The 17,527-nt window shown below is 34.6% G+C and overlaps 3 protein-coding genes across 3 annotated transcripts; 1 reads left to right on the top strand and 2 right to left on the bottom strand.

Annotated features, from left to right (window-relative positions):
* Positions 1 to 11,930: 11,930 nt before the first annotated feature.
* On the top strand, positions 11,931 to 12,455 carry LOC107938842 (uncharacterized). Its single transcript, XM_016872084.2, has one exon. The coding sequence runs from the start codon at positions 11,931 to 11,933 to the stop codon at positions 12,303 to 12,305; it is 375 nt and encodes a 124-aa protein (XP_016727573.2). The 3' UTR covers positions 12,306 to 12,455.
* Positions 12,456 to 12,458: 3 nt separating this feature from the next.
* LOC107938841 (transmembrane protein 45A) lies at positions 12,459 to 13,441 on the bottom strand. Its single transcript, XM_016872083.2, has one exon. It carries the CDS (start codon positions 13,439 to 13,441, stop codon positions 12,566 to 12,568), a length of 876 nt encoding a protein of 291 aa, XP_016727572.2. The 3' UTR covers positions 12,459 to 12,565.
* Positions 13,442 to 14,468: 1,027 nt separating this feature from the next.
* LOC107938847 (proteasome assembly chaperone 2) lies at positions 14,469 to 17,416 on the bottom strand. Its single transcript, XM_016872090.2, has 7 exons — positions 17,229 to 17,416; positions 16,957 to 17,122; positions 16,789 to 16,847; positions 15,900 to 16,018; positions 15,461 to 15,698; positions 15,251 to 15,374; positions 14,469 to 14,768 (listed from the first exon to the last, which is right to left on the bottom strand). Exons 1-7 carry the CDS (start codon positions 17,286 to 17,288, stop codon positions 14,689 to 14,691), a joined length of 846 nt encoding a protein of 281 aa, XP_016727579.1. The 5' UTR covers positions 17,289 to 17,416; the 3' UTR covers positions 14,469 to 14,688.
* Between the last annotated feature and the right edge of the window lie 111 nt (positions 17,417 to 17,527).

Genomic DNA, 17,527 nt, shown 5'->3' with positions numbered 1-17,527 from the left:
GGGGTCACTTCCTGAGGAGTTTGAGTTCCTAGAAACTACTCTACTTCATGGCAGGAGTGATATATCTCTGAGCGAAGTCTGTGCGGCCTTATACAGTTATGAACAGAGAAAGAAGGACAAACAGAAAAACTCAATCAGAGATACAGAAGCTTTAGTAGTCCGAGGTCGTTCATACACTCGGAAGAAAACTCAGAAGGGGAGATCAAAGTCAAAGTCCAGACTCGGGAAAGATGAATGTGCCTTTTGTCATGAGAAATGCCACTGGAAGAAAAATTGTCCAAAGCTGAAGAATAAGGGAAAAGCTGCTGTAGATGCTTGTGTTGCAAAACATGATACTAGTGACTCTGAACTATCACTGGTTGCATCATCATCGTCGTTCCATTCAGATGAGTGGATATTAGATTCGGGTTGTACCTATCATATGTCCCCTAACCGGGAGTGGTTCTCTGATTTAGTAGAACTAAATGGAGGAGTTGTTTATATGGGCAATGACAATGCCTGTAAAACTGTTGGGATAGGTTCAATCCAATTAAAGAATCAAGATGGATCAACCAGAGTTCTGACTGATGTTCGGTACGTGCCCAGTTTGAAGAAAAATCTCATCTCATTAGGAGCCTTGGAATCCAATGGTTCAGTTGTTACTATGAGAGATGGGATTTTGAAAGTGACATCTGGCGCACTTGTGATATTGAAGGGCATCAGAAAAAATAACTTGTATTACTACCAAGGTAGTATAGTTATTGGAGCAGTCGCTACAGCTTCCGGTAACAAAGCATTGGACTCAATGCAGTTGTGGCATATGAAGTTGGGACATGCCAGCGAAAAATCCTTGCAAATTCTAGCAAAGCAAGGATTGTTGAAAGGTGCAAAGGCTTGCAAATTAAAATTTTACGAGTATTGTGTTCTGGGAAAGCAAAAGAGAGTGAAATTCGGTACTGCTATCCATAATACAAAAGGTATTTTGGAATATGTTCACTCAGATATGTGGGGGCCTTCCAAGACACCTTCATTGGGAGGAAAACACTACTTTGTTACTTTTGTTGATGACTTTTCCAGAAGAGTTTGGGTGTATACCATGAGAACTAAGGATGAAGTGCTTAGAGTTTTTCTTAAATGGAAAACTATGATCGAAAACCAGACTGGCAAGAAAATCAAGCGGCTTAGGACGGACAATGGAGGGGAATATAAAAGTGATCCGTTCTTCGATGTGTGCCAAGAGTATGGTATTGTTCGACACTTCACAGTTAGGGATACACCACAGCAGAATGGATTGGCAGAGCGTATGAATCGAACATTGCTGGAGAAAGTTCAATGTATGTTGTCCAATGCTGGGTTGGGCAAGCAATTTTGGGCTGAGGCTGTGACATACGCTGGCCATCTTGTTAATCGTTTGCCATCATCTGCATTAGAAAGAAAAACTCCTATGGAGGTATGGTCTGGAAAATCGGCTACAGATTATGATTCCTTACATGTGTTTGGATCCACTGCATATTACCATGTGAAGGAGTCAAAGTTAGATCCGAGGGCAAAGAAAGCTCTCTTTATGGGAATCACTTCTGGAGTGAAGGGATTTCGTCTTTGGTGCTTAAGCACAAAGAAAATGATCTGTAGCAGAGATGTTACCTTTGATGAACCTGCCACATTGAAAAATGTAGCAGATAAAGATATTCAGACGAGTAATACTCCACAGCAGGTGGAGTGTACTCCAAAACAGGTGGAGTTTGAGCAGATGGGGATTTGCCCAGTTAATAAGTCTAATTCTCCAGCCACAATGGAGGAATTAAAGGTTGAAGAGGTTCTGACCCAAGAACCACTAAGTACACCAGAACCAGTTGCAGTTGCAAGGCCACGGAGAGAAATTCGTAAACCTGCTCGATTTACTGATATGGTGGCCTACGCCCTTCCCGTTGTTGATGATATTCCTATCACTTATCAAGAAGCAATACAAAGCTTAGAAAGTGATAAATGGAAAAACACCATGGATGAAGAAATGCAGTCTCTCTTGAAGAACAATACTTGGGAGTTGGCGCAATTACCAAAAGGTAAAAGGGCAATCGGATGCAAGTGGGTATTCGCAAAGAAAGATGGATCTCCTAGCAAGAAGGATATTCGCTACAAGGCAAGATTGGTAGCTAAAGGCTACGCTCAGAAGGAGGGAATTGGCTACAATGATGTATTTTCCCCTGTTGTGAAGCATTCCTCCATTAGAATTTTGTTGGCCTTGGTAGCACAGTTGAATTTGGAACTAGCTCAACTTGATGTTAAGACGACTTTATTGCATGGTGAGTTAGAAGAGGAGATCTATATGACCCAGCCCGAAGGATACACAGATGCTGGTGGTAGAAATTGGGTTTGTAAGCTGAACAAATCGCTATATGGATTGAAGCAATCCCTGAGGCAGTGGTACAAGCGATTTGATAGCTTTATGAGAAGGCAGAAGTACACAAGAAGAAAATATGACAATTGTGTGTATTTGCAGAAGCTGCATGACGGATCTTTCATTTATCTACTCTTGTATGTTGATGATATGTTAATCACTTCGAAGAGCCAAAAAGAGATAGATAAGCTGAAGGCTCAGTTGAATCAAGAGTTCGAGATGAAAGATCTAGGTGAGGCCAAGAAGATTCTCGACATGGAGATAAGTAGAGATAGACAGAGAGGCAAGCTTTGTTTGAATCAGAAGCAATATCTGAAAAATGTATTACAATGTTTTGGTGTAAATGAAAACACAAAACATGTAAGTACCCCACTTGCTTCTCATTTGAAACTTAGTGCTCAATTATCTCCGAAAACTGAAGAAGAAAGAGAATATATGGCAAAAGTCCCATATGCTAATACAGTTGGGAGTTTGATGTATGCGATGGTGTGTACGCGGCCTGACATTTCACAAGTTGTTGGAGTTGTGAGCAGGTATATGCATGATCCTGGAAAAGGACATTGGCAAGCTGTGAAATGGATTCTACGGTATCTTCAAAAAACCGTAGATGTTGGTTTAATTTTTGAACAGGATGAAGCATTTGGTCAGTTTGTAGTTGGATATGTTGATTCCGACTTTGCTAGTGATTTAGATAAACGTCGTTCAACTACGGGGTATCTGTTTACTCTTGCGAAAGCCCCAGTGAGTTGGAAGTCTACCTTACAGTCTACAGTAGCTGTGTCTACTACAGAGGCAGAATATATGGCAGTTACAGAAGCTGTTAAGGAGGCTATTTGGCTTAATGGATTGTTGAAAGACTTAGGAGTTGTTCAAAGTCACATAAGTTTATATTGTGACAGTCAGAGCGCTATTCATTTAGCGAAAAATCAAGTCTATCATTCAAGAACCAAGCATATCGACGTAAGATATCACTTTGTGCGGGAAGTCTTTGAAAAAGGAAAAATTCTACTTCAGAAGATTCCGACAGCAAATAATCTCGCAGATATGATGACCAAGGTGGTAACAACAATCAAGTTTAATCATTGTTTGAACTTGATTAACATCCTGAGAATTTGAGCACCTTCAGGTGTATGGCGCTCGAGAGCGCATTTGGAGGCACTACAAAAGATAACTTTATCGAATTTGGGGAGTTGAAGGAAGTGTGTGAAGATGTGATTATCCTAATCAAATCTTCAAGGTGGAGATTGTTGAAAAGTCAAATTAAAGGGGGTGTTGAAAAGTCAAAAAAATGGGAGGTGCAAGTGGCACCGAAAGAAAAAAAAATGGTAGGCAAGTTGTTTAAAGTTGAATGGGATAATTGTAATTTTGGTCCCTAATTTTTTAGGCCATTTGCAAGTTAATCCCTGAACCTCAACTATAAATAGGCCTAACCATTTCTCATTTACACCATCCCAACCAATCTTTCTCTCTTAGTTTTCTTTCTTCTCCCATTTGAGAATTCTTAAGGAATTCTATTTGTTTGTAATATTTTGAAGATAGTAAAGTTATCATCTGGTGTTAGTGCCCGAGGACGTAGGTATAATTTACCGAACCTCGTTAAAACTCTTGTGTTCTTTCTTGTCCTATTTTTCTTTCAATATTTGAGGGTATAATAGTAGTATTTAATTGTGCTATTAAATTACTATAGAAGGGATATTCTGACTAAGGAAAGACTTGGTATTTAAGAGATCCATGTGATCCACCTCTCTTCCCTGGGAATTGAACTTTGTGTGATTTTTTAGTACAATAATTTACACGCTTCCGACCCTATTGGAACAACACTTAGTACGCATGATGTCGTGCTACTACTTTGCTAAAAAAATATTTATACATTCAATGTCTTGTTAAATGATAAAATAGTTTTTTAAGAACAAAAAAAACACACTTTATTGAATTTTATTACGAGGGTTGCGACACTTGGTGTGCGTCAGCCTGATATTTTAGAGCCTCACGTCCTAGATTTTGTCCTACTAAAAATGTCGACAACTAGAAACAGACGATGCATGGCGGTACGTAAAAGAATGATAGGCAGGCGATTCCCCAATCCCAGCATCTTTGGGACTTGATTGAATCTTTTCAAAATAGTTATGTATCACCATATCCTTTTGTATTCATTGGTTACAAACATATCAACATAGCTAGAAATTTGTATTCATAAAATATAGAAATGAAGCGCAAGCAGCTTACTATTCTGCTGCAACGTTGCTTATCATTTAAGAATTAAGACAGTAAGTGTTGCTTATCATCTATGACCTTTAGATGGCCACAATTGGCCGCATCAGGGAATGGCTCAGAACTACATGTAATCGTGAGTTCCCTTAAATCAGCCAGCTCAACTATCTTGGAAAAAGGAGCCATTGTTGTGCCTTTGATTTGGTTCCTATTTTAAGGCTGTAGGCTTGTAGCTTGTGAGAGAATTTGTAATATTTCTTTCTTTCTATTTTTTTGAGTGTAAAATGAAGATAATGAAACAACAAGTACCCGAACGATATATATATGGATATTGTCGGAACTCGGAATCCATAAAAATTTGTTTATTTGTCAGACAGACAAGATCAACTTAATTCGCAAGATATCATGCTATCACTCGAATATTATCGATCGCTTCTTCTAATATGCGATACGTAACCCTTTGGAAATTTTATTATTTCTATAGTTTATTAATATATTGGACCGACCTCCATTTATTAACAGTTTGGTTTAACTTTAAAAAATGTTGTTGCATGTTTTAAGATTATATTTCCAAAAGAAAAACATGTCATGTTTAAGATGGTTGTAGTTGTTGAAAAGTTTTATTGACTAGACTCTCTCACGATTTCTTGCCAGACATTTTTCTTCCGTCAAATTCAAGAAAAATATTTTATTGATGTAAAAGAAAATATTTTTTATTGAATTTAGCAAAATTTGATTATACCGAGAGAGAACATATAGCACGTATTTTGAGTATTACCAAGCTAAAAAGAAAATTTAATAATTTTTTTATAAATTCTAATCATACTTAATTTCTTTTTTATAATATTTATATGTTGCATTCAAACTTATTCTGAAATTCAAAATCATACCTGTACTAATTAAATTAGAATAACATCTTCAAATCCTACCGTTTTTGACTTGCTGTACATCTTACTAAAAATAGAAAGATGTTATATTATATTGCATGTCGAGACTCGAGAACTAAAAAACCATAAAGAGTCAATTTTTTTATTCATTGATTGCAAACAAAGGAACCAAAGGCACCGCTTGAGAGCCTTCCCAAGAGTAGTAACCGAATTGAGTTGATTTTGAATTGTGGTAATTTTAAAGTTTCTATGATTTATGAAAATGATTTTTCTTTTGTATTTTTTATATTTATATCACACAAAATAATTTAGTTAACAAAAAATAATTTATATATGAACCTAAATTTAACAAAATATTTTTAATATATGAAAAAACAATGAAAAATATAAATTTATAGATGTAAAATAAACTCAATTAAATAATAAAAAAGGTAATTAAGAAAATCTCAAATGCATGTTTGTTTCATTGAAAACAACTTTTATGAAATATTTTTAGGAAATTTTCCAAACAACAGAAAATATTTTACACAGATTCATCCAATCACAAAAAATATTAACTTTTAAAAAAAAAGAGTCATTTTTCAGAAATTATTTTTTGAAAGTCATTTTCAATGAAACAAACGGAGCCTAAATTTAAATTTTAATATTTCATTGGAGCTTAATTCGAGACATAATTAAGTTAACGAGCTTAAGCTCAATTAAATATATTTTTCAATTTTATACTTGAACTCAATTAAATTCATTCTTAATTAACCTCTTTTGGGAAAATGTAATTTTTCTAACATAAAAATATGTTAAAAAAAACTCAACAATTAAATTCATTCCTAACTGAGCTCTTTGGGGAAAATGTAATTTTTCTAACATAAAAATATGTTTAAAAAAAGTTCAACTGCTCATAATTTGATAGAATCAAGTATTATGGTGCTCGAATTTTAATCAATCAATAACTCATGTTGCTAGAGTTTGAGCTCTACTTAATAAATACTGAATTGCACCATCTTGGATAGGGTATGCTTTTTTTTTTAACTAAATTAGTTTAGTTAATCGGTCAACCATTGAATCTAGGGTTGATTAAAGTTTTTTTTTTAATTTTGATTAGTTCAGCTCCAAACACGTTAATTAACTAGATTAACTAATTAACTGATATTATTAACAATAAAATATAATAGGGCCAATATATTAGATAGGTCTATGATGTGTCACTAAATTAACTAAAAATTTGACTAAAATAAGTGCACCTATTAAATAATAATATAGCTACGATAAGCACAGATATCGTTCCCACGGGAACTAAAAGTACTATTAATTACTGTCTTTCTATTATTTAACTAAATAATTCGAGTGATTGATTTAAAAACTAAATTTAACTAATTTAATTAACTAACAAACACGACAAAGAACAAATTAGATAAATAATCGAGTAACAAGCATTAAGCGAAACAATATTTAGGAAAGAATCCGCCTAGATTTCATCTGTAACTATCAACCTAAATTACACAATTTATTTACTTAGTATCTTGATTTGTAGAAATCCCTAAATTAAGCTAATATCTATAAAAGCATCTGACTTTAAGTTAATTAATTGAAATTTTATTTATAATTAAAACCCCTATTATCTCATTAACTCGCACTATGGATTTCCCCACTAGATTTGACTCTAATTCAGTAAATTTATATTGTCCTAATTTTAAGACTGCATGCAACAATTTCGCAACATCTTCTTCTAAACAAGGTCTATTCAACCTCCTATTTAAGCAAATCAAACATAGATCAATATTTATAAATATCAAACCAAAAGAAATAAAGAAACTCATGCTAATCTCCTAAGAAATCAATTGGGAATATTTAATCTTAACGAAAATCTGCTTCAAAATCAGTCTCAATGGTATTTTTTGAGTTATTTTCTTGAATATTCTCTAATGACTCACTTCTATTTTCTTATCTGTTATATATACATCTTAGAATGCCTGAAAAACGTAAAAATCATGATTTTTTGAAGTTCGATATGAAATCCAATGAAATCGACGTAGCCTACCACATGCCCGTATGAGTCACACGGTTGTGTGGTCTGGTTGTGTGGAATAGTCCAGCCCATGTAGGTACTGTAACTTACTCAGACGCTTCAATTTTCTATCATTTTGCTCTCAAGTGCTCTATTAAGCATTAAAGCATGAATTTAAAGGATTAGAAGTATAAAATTCATTATTAACATCGAATAATCACCAAAAAACACATTAAAAATGAGTTTAAAACATATTACTTTTAGCGTTTATCAGTCTAATGCATTATATAAGTCCAAAATATAAAAATTAATAGATTTATATATATACTTATAACAAGCTTAAAAAAGTATCATGAATAATAAAATAAAACAAAATAATAAACAAGAGATAAAAAATAAAAGAAACAAGTAAAAATTTTGATTATTTCGATTAAAAATTTGGTTCAATTATGTAACAGCCCGATTTTGGGCCTAGTCGGAACAGTGGTTTCGGGACCACTATTCTGAGGCCAGAGAAAATTATTTTAGTATTATTTTATGTGTTATAATATAATTTTATAAGTGCATGTAAATTTTGGTAAGTTAATTTTAGCGATTTCTAGTCCAATTTCGAAAAAAGACTAAATCGCGTAAAAGGTAAAAGTTGTATTTTAGTGCCTAAAGGTGTTAATAGACTAGAGAACTAAAATTGGAGGCCTTTAAAGGGAAATTGGACCCTTTTTAAGTGTGTGGCCGGCTAAGGGGAGACAAAAATTTTAAAAAAAGCCAAAATTTATTGGATATTGGGTGACTTTTAACCAAATAGGTAATAAAATAAAATTAGGATGATATCATCCCTTTTTCATCTTCTCTCCACCGATTTTTCCAGCCAAGAAATGGGTTTTGAAAGCTTCACATTTTCAGAAACTTTGAGGCTTAGCAAGTAAGTGATTTTAATGTCTTTCTTGAAGATTTTTATATTTTTGTAACCCCTAAAGCATGAGTTTTCATAAGAGGGGACTATGTGCAAAATGATGAAGAGTCTAGGGTTTTCCCATGAGAGTAAATGTGTTGTTTGTTGTGTTTTTATGGAAGATTATGAGTTCTAGTTGTCTAATAAACAACTTTTGTGAAAAAAATTGCATGAAAACACCTTAAAAAGGGCTAGATTGCTAATTTGTAAAATGAGTTGTAAATGTGTGAAATAGTTGAAATTATGAGTTGCTATAGTTATGAAAATGGTTCATCTAGACTCAAAGAGTAAAGAAATGTGATAAAAATTACTTTACGAGCCTAGGGGTAATTTGGTAATTTTGGTAAAATATAGGGGCAAAATTGTAAAAATAGCCCAAGTGTGTCAATGGACTAATTTGATCAATACATTGTTTTAATAAGTTGAATGTGATGTTTTAGATGATGAAAATTGGGATTTGGACCTAGAACGAAAAGAAATCGATTAAGGGATAATTACGTCTTTTTTTTTACCTTTGTAGTATTGAGGTAAGTTTGTATGTAAACAATACCATGTTATACATGTATTTAAATGTTATCATTACATGAATTGTACAAATATTAATGTGTATGTGATTAATAGAAATATGATAAGACAAAGCCTTAATAGACGAGGAAAAATCCCGTTTGAACATTTGGAATAGAATAGGATACGAGTGACATGTCACTAGGAATTATGAGTCTAGATGACTAGCTCGAGAGTGAGCATTGAAATGTCATTAGATATGAGGTAGCTTTAGCTACAATTGAGGCACTTATGTGCAAAGGCTTTTCCGAGTATCCAATTAGTATTCCAAGTGTTCAACGGGTAATCCAAGGAAAGAGTTGATGATGGTCCCAATGAGGTAAGTCATTGGTGAGTATGCACTTGAGTTATGTTACGAGTTGTGCAAGTATGTATACTAAGCCTATGAGAATACCTTGATATGTGATGATCTATGATGCATAATATGTGTTCTTACCATGATGGATGAAATGATGTTGTATTAATTTTGTGAACAATGATCATGAATGAGTAACTTAGCCTTGACAGATTTGAGTTACTGCAGTAGTGTAACTTTGAAAATACACTAAAAATAGTGGAAAATGAGTTAGAGGCAGAACAAAATATGGGATTAAATCTTAATGAGTCTATTTTCACATGAAAGAAACAGGGGAAGAAAAAGAATTCTATATTGTGTGATATTTGAATTCTTGTAAAATAGGGTCTGAATGAATTCGAGATCCCCTGTTCTGATTTTATAAATTCACCATAAATTGTAAAAAAATTATTAAGAGTCATACCTTACATGAACGGATTCCTTATTGAGTCTATTTTTACGGGAAACAAACGGCATGGTCATTGGAATTCTTTACAGGGAGAAATTCGGTTCGTAGTGTACAGGGGTCAGAGTAGTCATACCCTGAAACATGGAATACTTTAACTAATAAAATGTATTAAATGGCTCAACCAAAAATTTTTAAAATTTTATGGAAGAAATATGAATGAGTCTAATTTCAAGAAAAATTTATGGAACTTAATTCGGAGTTTCGTAGCTCCAGATATAAATAATTTAGTGACTGTTGTGCAGGAAGACAACTTGTCGTAAACTTGAGAATATGTTGTAAACATTGATAAAACTGTTTGAGTTGCTTATAAGATATTGATTAGAACCATATGTGAATTTTGAATTGTGATGTTAGGAAATGATATATAAGTGGTTTTGATATGATGAAATTGATGTACAAGATATGTATATGTGGTGAGGCCGAAATGGCTAATATTAAATGTGTGCAAGTTATCTGAAGAGCCTTTATGAAAATGTGTTCTATCTTATTTGTATAGTGAGGCCGAATGGTTACTTAGAAATGTAATATGGCTGAGTGGTTATTTAAATGAAAGCAAAGTATATGATGTATTAGCAAGTAATGATAAAAGCATTATCTTATATATGTGCTTGTGTGAAATGTACATATGTTTATGTGTATATAATGTGGCCGAATGACCAATTATCAAATGTGGATATTATTAGATATTTGATGAGGCCAAAGTTAGTAAAAAAGTATATAAAATAAATTGTGCTGAGATTGTATCCGGGTTTAAAGTCCCATAGGCTTTGTGCTGGTGTTATGTTCGGGTTTTATACCTCGCAGGCCAAATGCTAGTGAATTCGATAAAGCATATGACTACGAGATCCTATGCTAAGATGATAAATTGAACTCGTATTACACATTAAGTGATTCAGGTATGTGATATATATTATTTATGTGAGATTTATTTGACGAGAATATATATTATTTATGTGAGATTGATCTGACGAGAATAAAGAATATGTAATGAGAAGCATATGAAAAGATGTGGTAAATTCATATGTATATTTGTATATGTGTGCATTCAGTTATTATGCAAAGTTACAAGATAGTTTTCGATATGCCATTTAACTATGAATGTTGAAAGTAAGTGTGGGTAAGAAATGATACACTAGTGAAATTTGAAAGAATTAAAGTTAATCCGGAAGCTTGTAAATACTATGTTTATATGAGTTTGAGTATAAACGGAGTAAAATGATATGTGTTTGTGCATAATCGGCCAAATAGTATTGTATTCAGAAAGTGTTATGTGATTTCGAACATTTGGTTTGTTTTTAAGTTCAACTGTTTAAATTGCTTAAGACTTACTAAGCTTATGAAAGCTTACTTTGAATGTTATGTTTCTCTGTTTATTTTTGTAGATCGTTGACTCTTACTATTAGCACGGGGATCGTCAGCACTTCGTCACGCTATCTACTATTGTGGTTATCATGTGTTTTGGACTTAGCTTATGGCATGTATAGGTTAGACTATAAGTAGAATGATATTTTGACTATTGTATATAAGCCATGCGAATATGGCATCTTATAGAAGTTTACTTTTATAAGTTTTAAATTCGATCTTTGTTTGTATCTATTAGTTATATATATAAATGATCTTTTATTTAAGAAAAGGCTCAAAATTTTACTGTTCTGATCCGATTCCTAATTTCTGGTAACGCCTCGTCCTATTCCAGCGATGGCTACGGGATAGGGGTGTTACAAATTAAGAGTTCAAATTTTAATTAATTTAATTAATGATAAGACCATATCAACATCCTAATAGTGGATCAAACAAGGCCATGCCTATGAGTTTGGACTCTAAGATGAAAGTTCCCCTGCCCAGGGAGTTTTTTGTAGTTTGGGCTGTAACATGTAAGTATCCTAAACTGTTCATTTTGAATGATATACAGATTGGGCTGATGTTTAATTTATAATTCCAGTCAAACCCATAAATTTAGCCCTCAAATTTCTTATGGCCACCATTTAAAGCTAACACTAACCTCATCCAATCAGATTCCCAGCCATTCATCCCTTTACTTCACCTTATCCATCATCATCTATTTCCCCATACAAAAGTAAATCCCCATTTTTGTTCTCTTCAACTTTATTGCATACCAAAAAAACTTACAACAATGGCAACTGCCCCAGTTACCTACACTCCACCCATGTTGGCTGCTGCCACCACTAACCCCAAGAAGAAGACCAACACCAATGTGAATTACATAACAGGCTTGAATTCTTTTGGTGGGTTGAAAGCTCATAACAAAGTGGTCTCACTAGGCCAACGTGTATGCACCGAGCAATCATTTGCAAACATTGTTAGCTCACTCAAAGCTCCGACAAAGGGCAAGACAGGTAGAAGCGGCGGCGGTGCACTGTCTTCAACCTGCAATGCTATTGGTGAGATATTCAGGATTGCAGCAATCATGAATGGCCTTGTTCTTGTTGGTGTTGCTGTCGGATTTGTGCTGCTTCGAATCGAAGCTTCTTTGGAAGAGGCTGAGTAAGAGAATTTTAAGACATAACTTGTTTTCATTGCCCCAAAATTTGTACTTTTACTTTATGTGGAAGTTTGGTTGTTTTATATGTGTTGTAAGTTCATTGGCTTGTAAGAAAATTTAGCATTGATATCTAATAACATCCAAAATGGAAAGCTACTGTGAGGGAAATCAATATTTATAGAATATGCATAACATTATTCAGCAATGTTTAATATTAGCCATTCTTGTCCAATTTCTTTGTTATTGATTACAAGACCTAGGGATCATCAGCTCTTGAAGGTATCAATAGTTATAGGGACATCACTGGTTCTAATTTCGAGTTGCTCGTATTCGGTTGATTGTGCCCTTGGGGTACATTTTCCAGCAAATTTGAGGCTGGTGAACCCTGTGAATATTAAGATAGCAGAGAGTATCCAACTGAATTGCATGTTAGCCAATGCTCTAGCCCTAAAATCGTCTTCATGTGAGTAACATGTCACCGCTTCATGCATGCTGTCACTCCTCATTTCGGCCTGCATTATACATCCTCGAGGAATGAACTTTGGACACCATAGCATGAACCCCATGTTCATGAACCAACAACCTTGGAATACAACGGAAACTGAAAGAACAAGAGCTGCAGACAAGCTACTCGGTAGGAACATTACTGTTAAAGATGCTAGAAGGGAGATTAGCACTATAAGCTGCAATAGCCAGTGGTAATGGCCTTCGAGTCCAACATGATCTGCTGAGTGAAAATGGAGTAAGAACACCTCTTGACCAAAAACAGAAGCCACAAGGATTCCCGAAACAACCGATAGAATCTCGGAAGACGGAGTTAATTCAGCAGAAAGTGTGAAACCTGCAAAAATAGCAAGATGGAGAAATATGCTAGCGTGCTCGAAACCGTCGAGTTCGAAAGGGAATCGAAGGAAAGGCAAGTCTAAAACTTGCATGAAAATTGCTAACAGGGAAAAAGATAAGATAAAAATCAGCTCCAGGTGTTTGAATCTAGAAAAAGGGCCATCGAATGGGTACCAAAACCTTACTGTAAATTTGGTAGACCCTTTGAGACAATAGGCTTTGATACTGTTGATGGTGTGCCATAGGCCAAGAAGGGTCAGTGCCAGACCTGGCACCAAATGTCCTACAAATGTACCCATGGTAGCTTCTGTTTTTCAGGCATGGAGATTTTTTGACCAAACCGAGAAGTTAAATAACAGAAGTGATTGTCGATACATCGTGTCAACAATCCATACGGAATTGCTTGGTGCTCAATGCATGTATTTCCACAAAACCAAAAATGATATGAAAAGACAGCCATTTAGTTGAAACATTACAAAAGATGATACATCAGATAAGATATGGTTTTAACTCTATAAAGTATATACTAAAGTAGATATGAGTGAAGAAGACACTAACTGCTGCTTCACTTCAAGATGTCTGAATTTGACAAACCGTGGAATCCGATGATCAGACGGCCACAAATTCACCTTTGTTGTACCTGTAAAAACCACCAAAGAAACCAATTCTTCTTTTCATCCAAAGGTAGAAAAAGCATGGCCTTTCAAGTTGATGAGGGCCATAACTTTTCTCCCAATCACTTACTAGTGGAAAATTATGATAACCCATTACTGCAAAAAAGAAGTTCCACTCAGCCCAAACAAATGCATTTCTTAACGGAACATCACTAACCAACAAGTAAGGACAAGAAAAAAGCTGATTAAGATTCCAAGTATATTCCATGACATTGTAGCGACATGCAAGAGATGAGTTTCTATTGGTTCAGCAGCTCCATTAAAAGGTTACAAGCAATCATATGACCTGCAATAATGAAACCTTACTACCATCGTGAACTTTTATCATGCATGTTCCTTGTAGAACTCATGCAGATTCATGTCAAATAATATGATTTTCTCTTACGTCTCCATTGCATATTAGGCAATAATGCAATATGCAACAGAAGCAAATCAGCCAATGACATAACAAAGTGATTTACCAATTTGTGCATGAGAAAGTGACTTGTACCCAATTTTTCGAGGGCTTTAAGAGCCAATCTAATCATGACACCATGCGCAAGGGACCTAGGGAAGGAATCCAACTAACTAGTTATGACCTAGAATAATAATAAGCTCAAGCGCTTGATCTTATTTCACCGTCAAGAAACGAATGAAGGTTTCTATCACCGAGTTTAATTCAAAGTAAATAGTTGAGCAAGTTTTCAAAATATGGAAAAAGAAGTTCCAACATTTTACAATGAATGTATTTAGTTGAGCACTTTTTGTTGCCTGCTTCCATCAGTGGCAATACATGCTACTTTTCTAGTAATAAAAACATAAAATCTCAAGTTTCAAACAATAGATTACAGATTTAGCTTTGTCAACTTCACTAAGCATGGTCAGATCTAAGCCTAAAAGATAGACATATCCGGTGGTGGTCCATAAACGGTCTGCCATGAAAAAGGAATGACCCAACCACCACTTCCATTACCTGAAATGGAAAACAAAACTTGTAAGTACTTGAAATTCTCAATGAAATTGCTAACAGACCAAAAAAGGATGGCAAGTAATAATACAGTCATAGTTAAAAGCTGTTTTAACACATAGATAAATTTGTCTTTCTAATGAAACAAGTTTGGAGATTAGTTATGAAGCAAACACCACAAAAATAATAAAAATTTGAAGAAAATTGATACAGTATTAGCAATAGAATAACATATTCTTCCACCATTAAACTCATCCCAAACAACCGAGGAAACGATGTTGGGATATGTGTTCATTAGCATCTGCAAAACTTCAATAGTGCATAAAATTATGTTTATTTCTAAAGTTCAAATCTTCAAGGCAACCATATTAAAAACCGTAAAACTAATTAAGTGCAATATTCAAGATATATACGTCATTGGTATAAAAAGACATCACAGAGTAGCTGTAGGAAGCAATATTGATATCTTAAATATAAAGGAGCCTTACCAGGAAAAGTACTAGGATTTAGGCCCAAAAGTCTGCATGCTGCCTCAGCCAAATGAAAAGCATCCTGTATATTATCCCCTTCTGAACAGTAGCATAGTAAAGACGTAACCTTCAAGCCTTTGGCCTATATAGAAATTACAAAGTAAGCCACAGAAATACAAGGTTCATCAAATAGCTCTGGAAAAATGCAAAGCTAAAAAATACGGGTACCTTCAAACAAGAAAAAAGTGCTGCAAATGGCAAACTAGGGTAATAATCTTCATCTTCCAGCTCATCTTCAAAAGGTAAATTGCTTTCCAGCATAGTATTTCCTTCAGCTAAGGTGCTAAGGTACTTCCAACATCTTTGAGCAGGATTGTATTCTTGCAGCCTTTTCCATCCAAGTTGTTCACAGTTGTCATCTCTTCCATCGGGATTTATGCTGGATAGGTAATAAATCTGCGGACCACTGAAAAAAAACCCACAAGATCAGCATTTCTCGTGAACAACAGGCATTTCCAGTTACCAAGGCGCTCTCCAAGAAAAGTAACACAATGTTCTATATTTCCAAAGATACACAAGTAAACTGATCGGTTGCACCAAAACAGGAAATAGAAGAACCTCGTAGTATATTAATATACTAAATGTAGACAATTTCAGATTGAAATACCTTGACATGTCAATTTTCTGCCACTTTCCAAAATCCAAGCTGGAAAGCAGAACAACATGCTTCTTTCCACTTGCAGCAGCAAAATTTGCCAAGTTTTTGGCAAATTCAACCATTCGTCCCTATTTGGATGGCCATTTCAAATATCAAATAATTCTATCTGTATTCAAGTATCACTATAGCATTGAAAATGATGAAAAATAGGAAAAAGATGATTGGGGAAACAAACTCACATCGAAACAAGGTAAAAAGATACAGTTAGTTCATTAGTGAATTTCAAATGGCATGGAAATCCCTCACTCATGATAATCAGAAATGACATAGGACTCCATGTAAAAGTAGTCATTCAATGTTTCCTGAAGGCAATTAAAAGTAGTAAAAACCTCTAGCATTCAAAATAGGACAGCAATTCAGGCACTTAACTATCTACATTCTGAAATATTTATTATTCGGGTTCCATGTGTTGGAGTGACTAATTATTTAGTTATATACATCTGCTTTCTAACAATGGTCATATAACAAAAAGAACAAAGAGCAGTGTACAAGTACAAAGCTATAACTGGCAAGAAAGACGAATGTTGTCAGAAAACACTAGATTAAGTCAGTCATGTTCTGAGTAAATCCTATTACATGCAACACGTTCTCAAAATGGGAGAAACCCGAGGTTTGAATTCAATGCCTCTAATCCATCTAGTTCAGTTTACGCAGTAAAACTGACTCGGAAAATCATCATTCACCGAGATCCGGAATTAGTGGGTCAGAATAGCAAGCACCTTAGTTCCAAAGCATCAAATTATACTTTAAAAACAAAAAAGTTTATTGCATATTATCCAGCACTTCGTTGCACTAACAAAATGTTATTGAATCAATATAGCTTTAATTGAAGCAATACCTTAACGACGGGAGACCGCTGTTGGAGGAGAGCAACTCGACTAAAAGCTGACTCGTAAGCTGCAAGATCAAGAAACAATGTATTCAAGCTCCAATATATTTAGTCCGAGTTTCATAAAAACAAAGAATATGAAAAAAAAATTTGGAAAAATGAAAGTAAATAGAGCACCTTCAAGAGGAAGAGCAAGGTCACCACATGGAATAGGGCCATAAGCATCATTTCCAACACAAGGAAGCACAAAGGGATCATCTAAGTACCCAATTCTCTCTGCTTTCATTGATGATACTAATAAATCCACCGCTAGTTGCCCCACATTCCCAATCGACAAAGCAGGCTAAAAACAAAAACAAAAACAAAATTAAAACTTTATTAAAAGCAAAATTAAAAAGAACCCTAAGGGACGGAATTGAAAGGGGAAAAAGGAATAGAAGTGAACGAACCAGAAGCAAAGTAGAGCATTCTTGGTGTGGTTGTTTGCCTTGTTCAATAACGAATTCCATTTTTTTGAGAAAATTGAGGAGTTGTGTATTGATTTATGAAGTTCCGCTCCTTCAAAAAAGCTCTCTTTTTCTTTTTGATGCAAAGGTTTGATCTTTGCCTGTGCTACTACTCTTCCCGCTGGTTGTAGTTGCTGCTTTTTGAGCTTGAAGAACAAGATAGCTTTTTGGGCCTGAAGGGGCCAATAGATGGGCGGCGGAGGTTCTTTTGGGCCACTGAATTTGGGATATTACCAGGTTTG

The sequence above is a fragment of the Gossypium hirsutum genome, chromosome A03, assembly GCF_007990345.1.
Source record: "Gossypium hirsutum isolate 1008001.06 chromosome A03, Gossypium_hirsutum_v2.1, whole genome shotgun sequence".
Lineage (NCBI taxonomy): Eukaryota > Viridiplantae > Streptophyta > Magnoliopsida > Malvales > Malvaceae > Gossypium > Gossypium hirsutum.
Note: the sequence above shows the minus strand (reverse complement) of the source record. Positions and strands in the feature narration are given on the sequence as shown.

Excerpts from the sequence above, each read along its gene's own strand:
- LOC107938842 (XM_016872084.2), top strand. The coding sequence starts at position 11,931 with ATGGCAACTGCCCCAGTTACCTACACTCCACCCATGTTGGCTGCTGCC.
- LOC107938841 (XM_016872083.2), bottom strand. The coding sequence starts at position 13,441 with ATGGGTACATTTGTAGGACATTTGGTGCCAGGTCTGGCACTGACCCTT.
- LOC107938847 (XM_016872090.2), bottom strand. The coding sequence starts at position 17,288 with ATGGAATTCGTTATTGAACAAGGCAAACAACCACACCAAGAATGCTCT. Across the intron at positions 17,123-17,228 it reads AATGCTCTACTTTGCTTCTG|CCTGCTTTGTCGATTGGGAA; the intron begins GTTCGTTCACTT and ends TTTTGTTTTTAG. Across the intron at positions 14,769-15,250 it reads AAATCCTAGTACTTTTCCTG|GTAATGGAAGTGGTGGTTGG; the intron begins GTAAGGCTCCTT and ends TTTCCATTTCAG.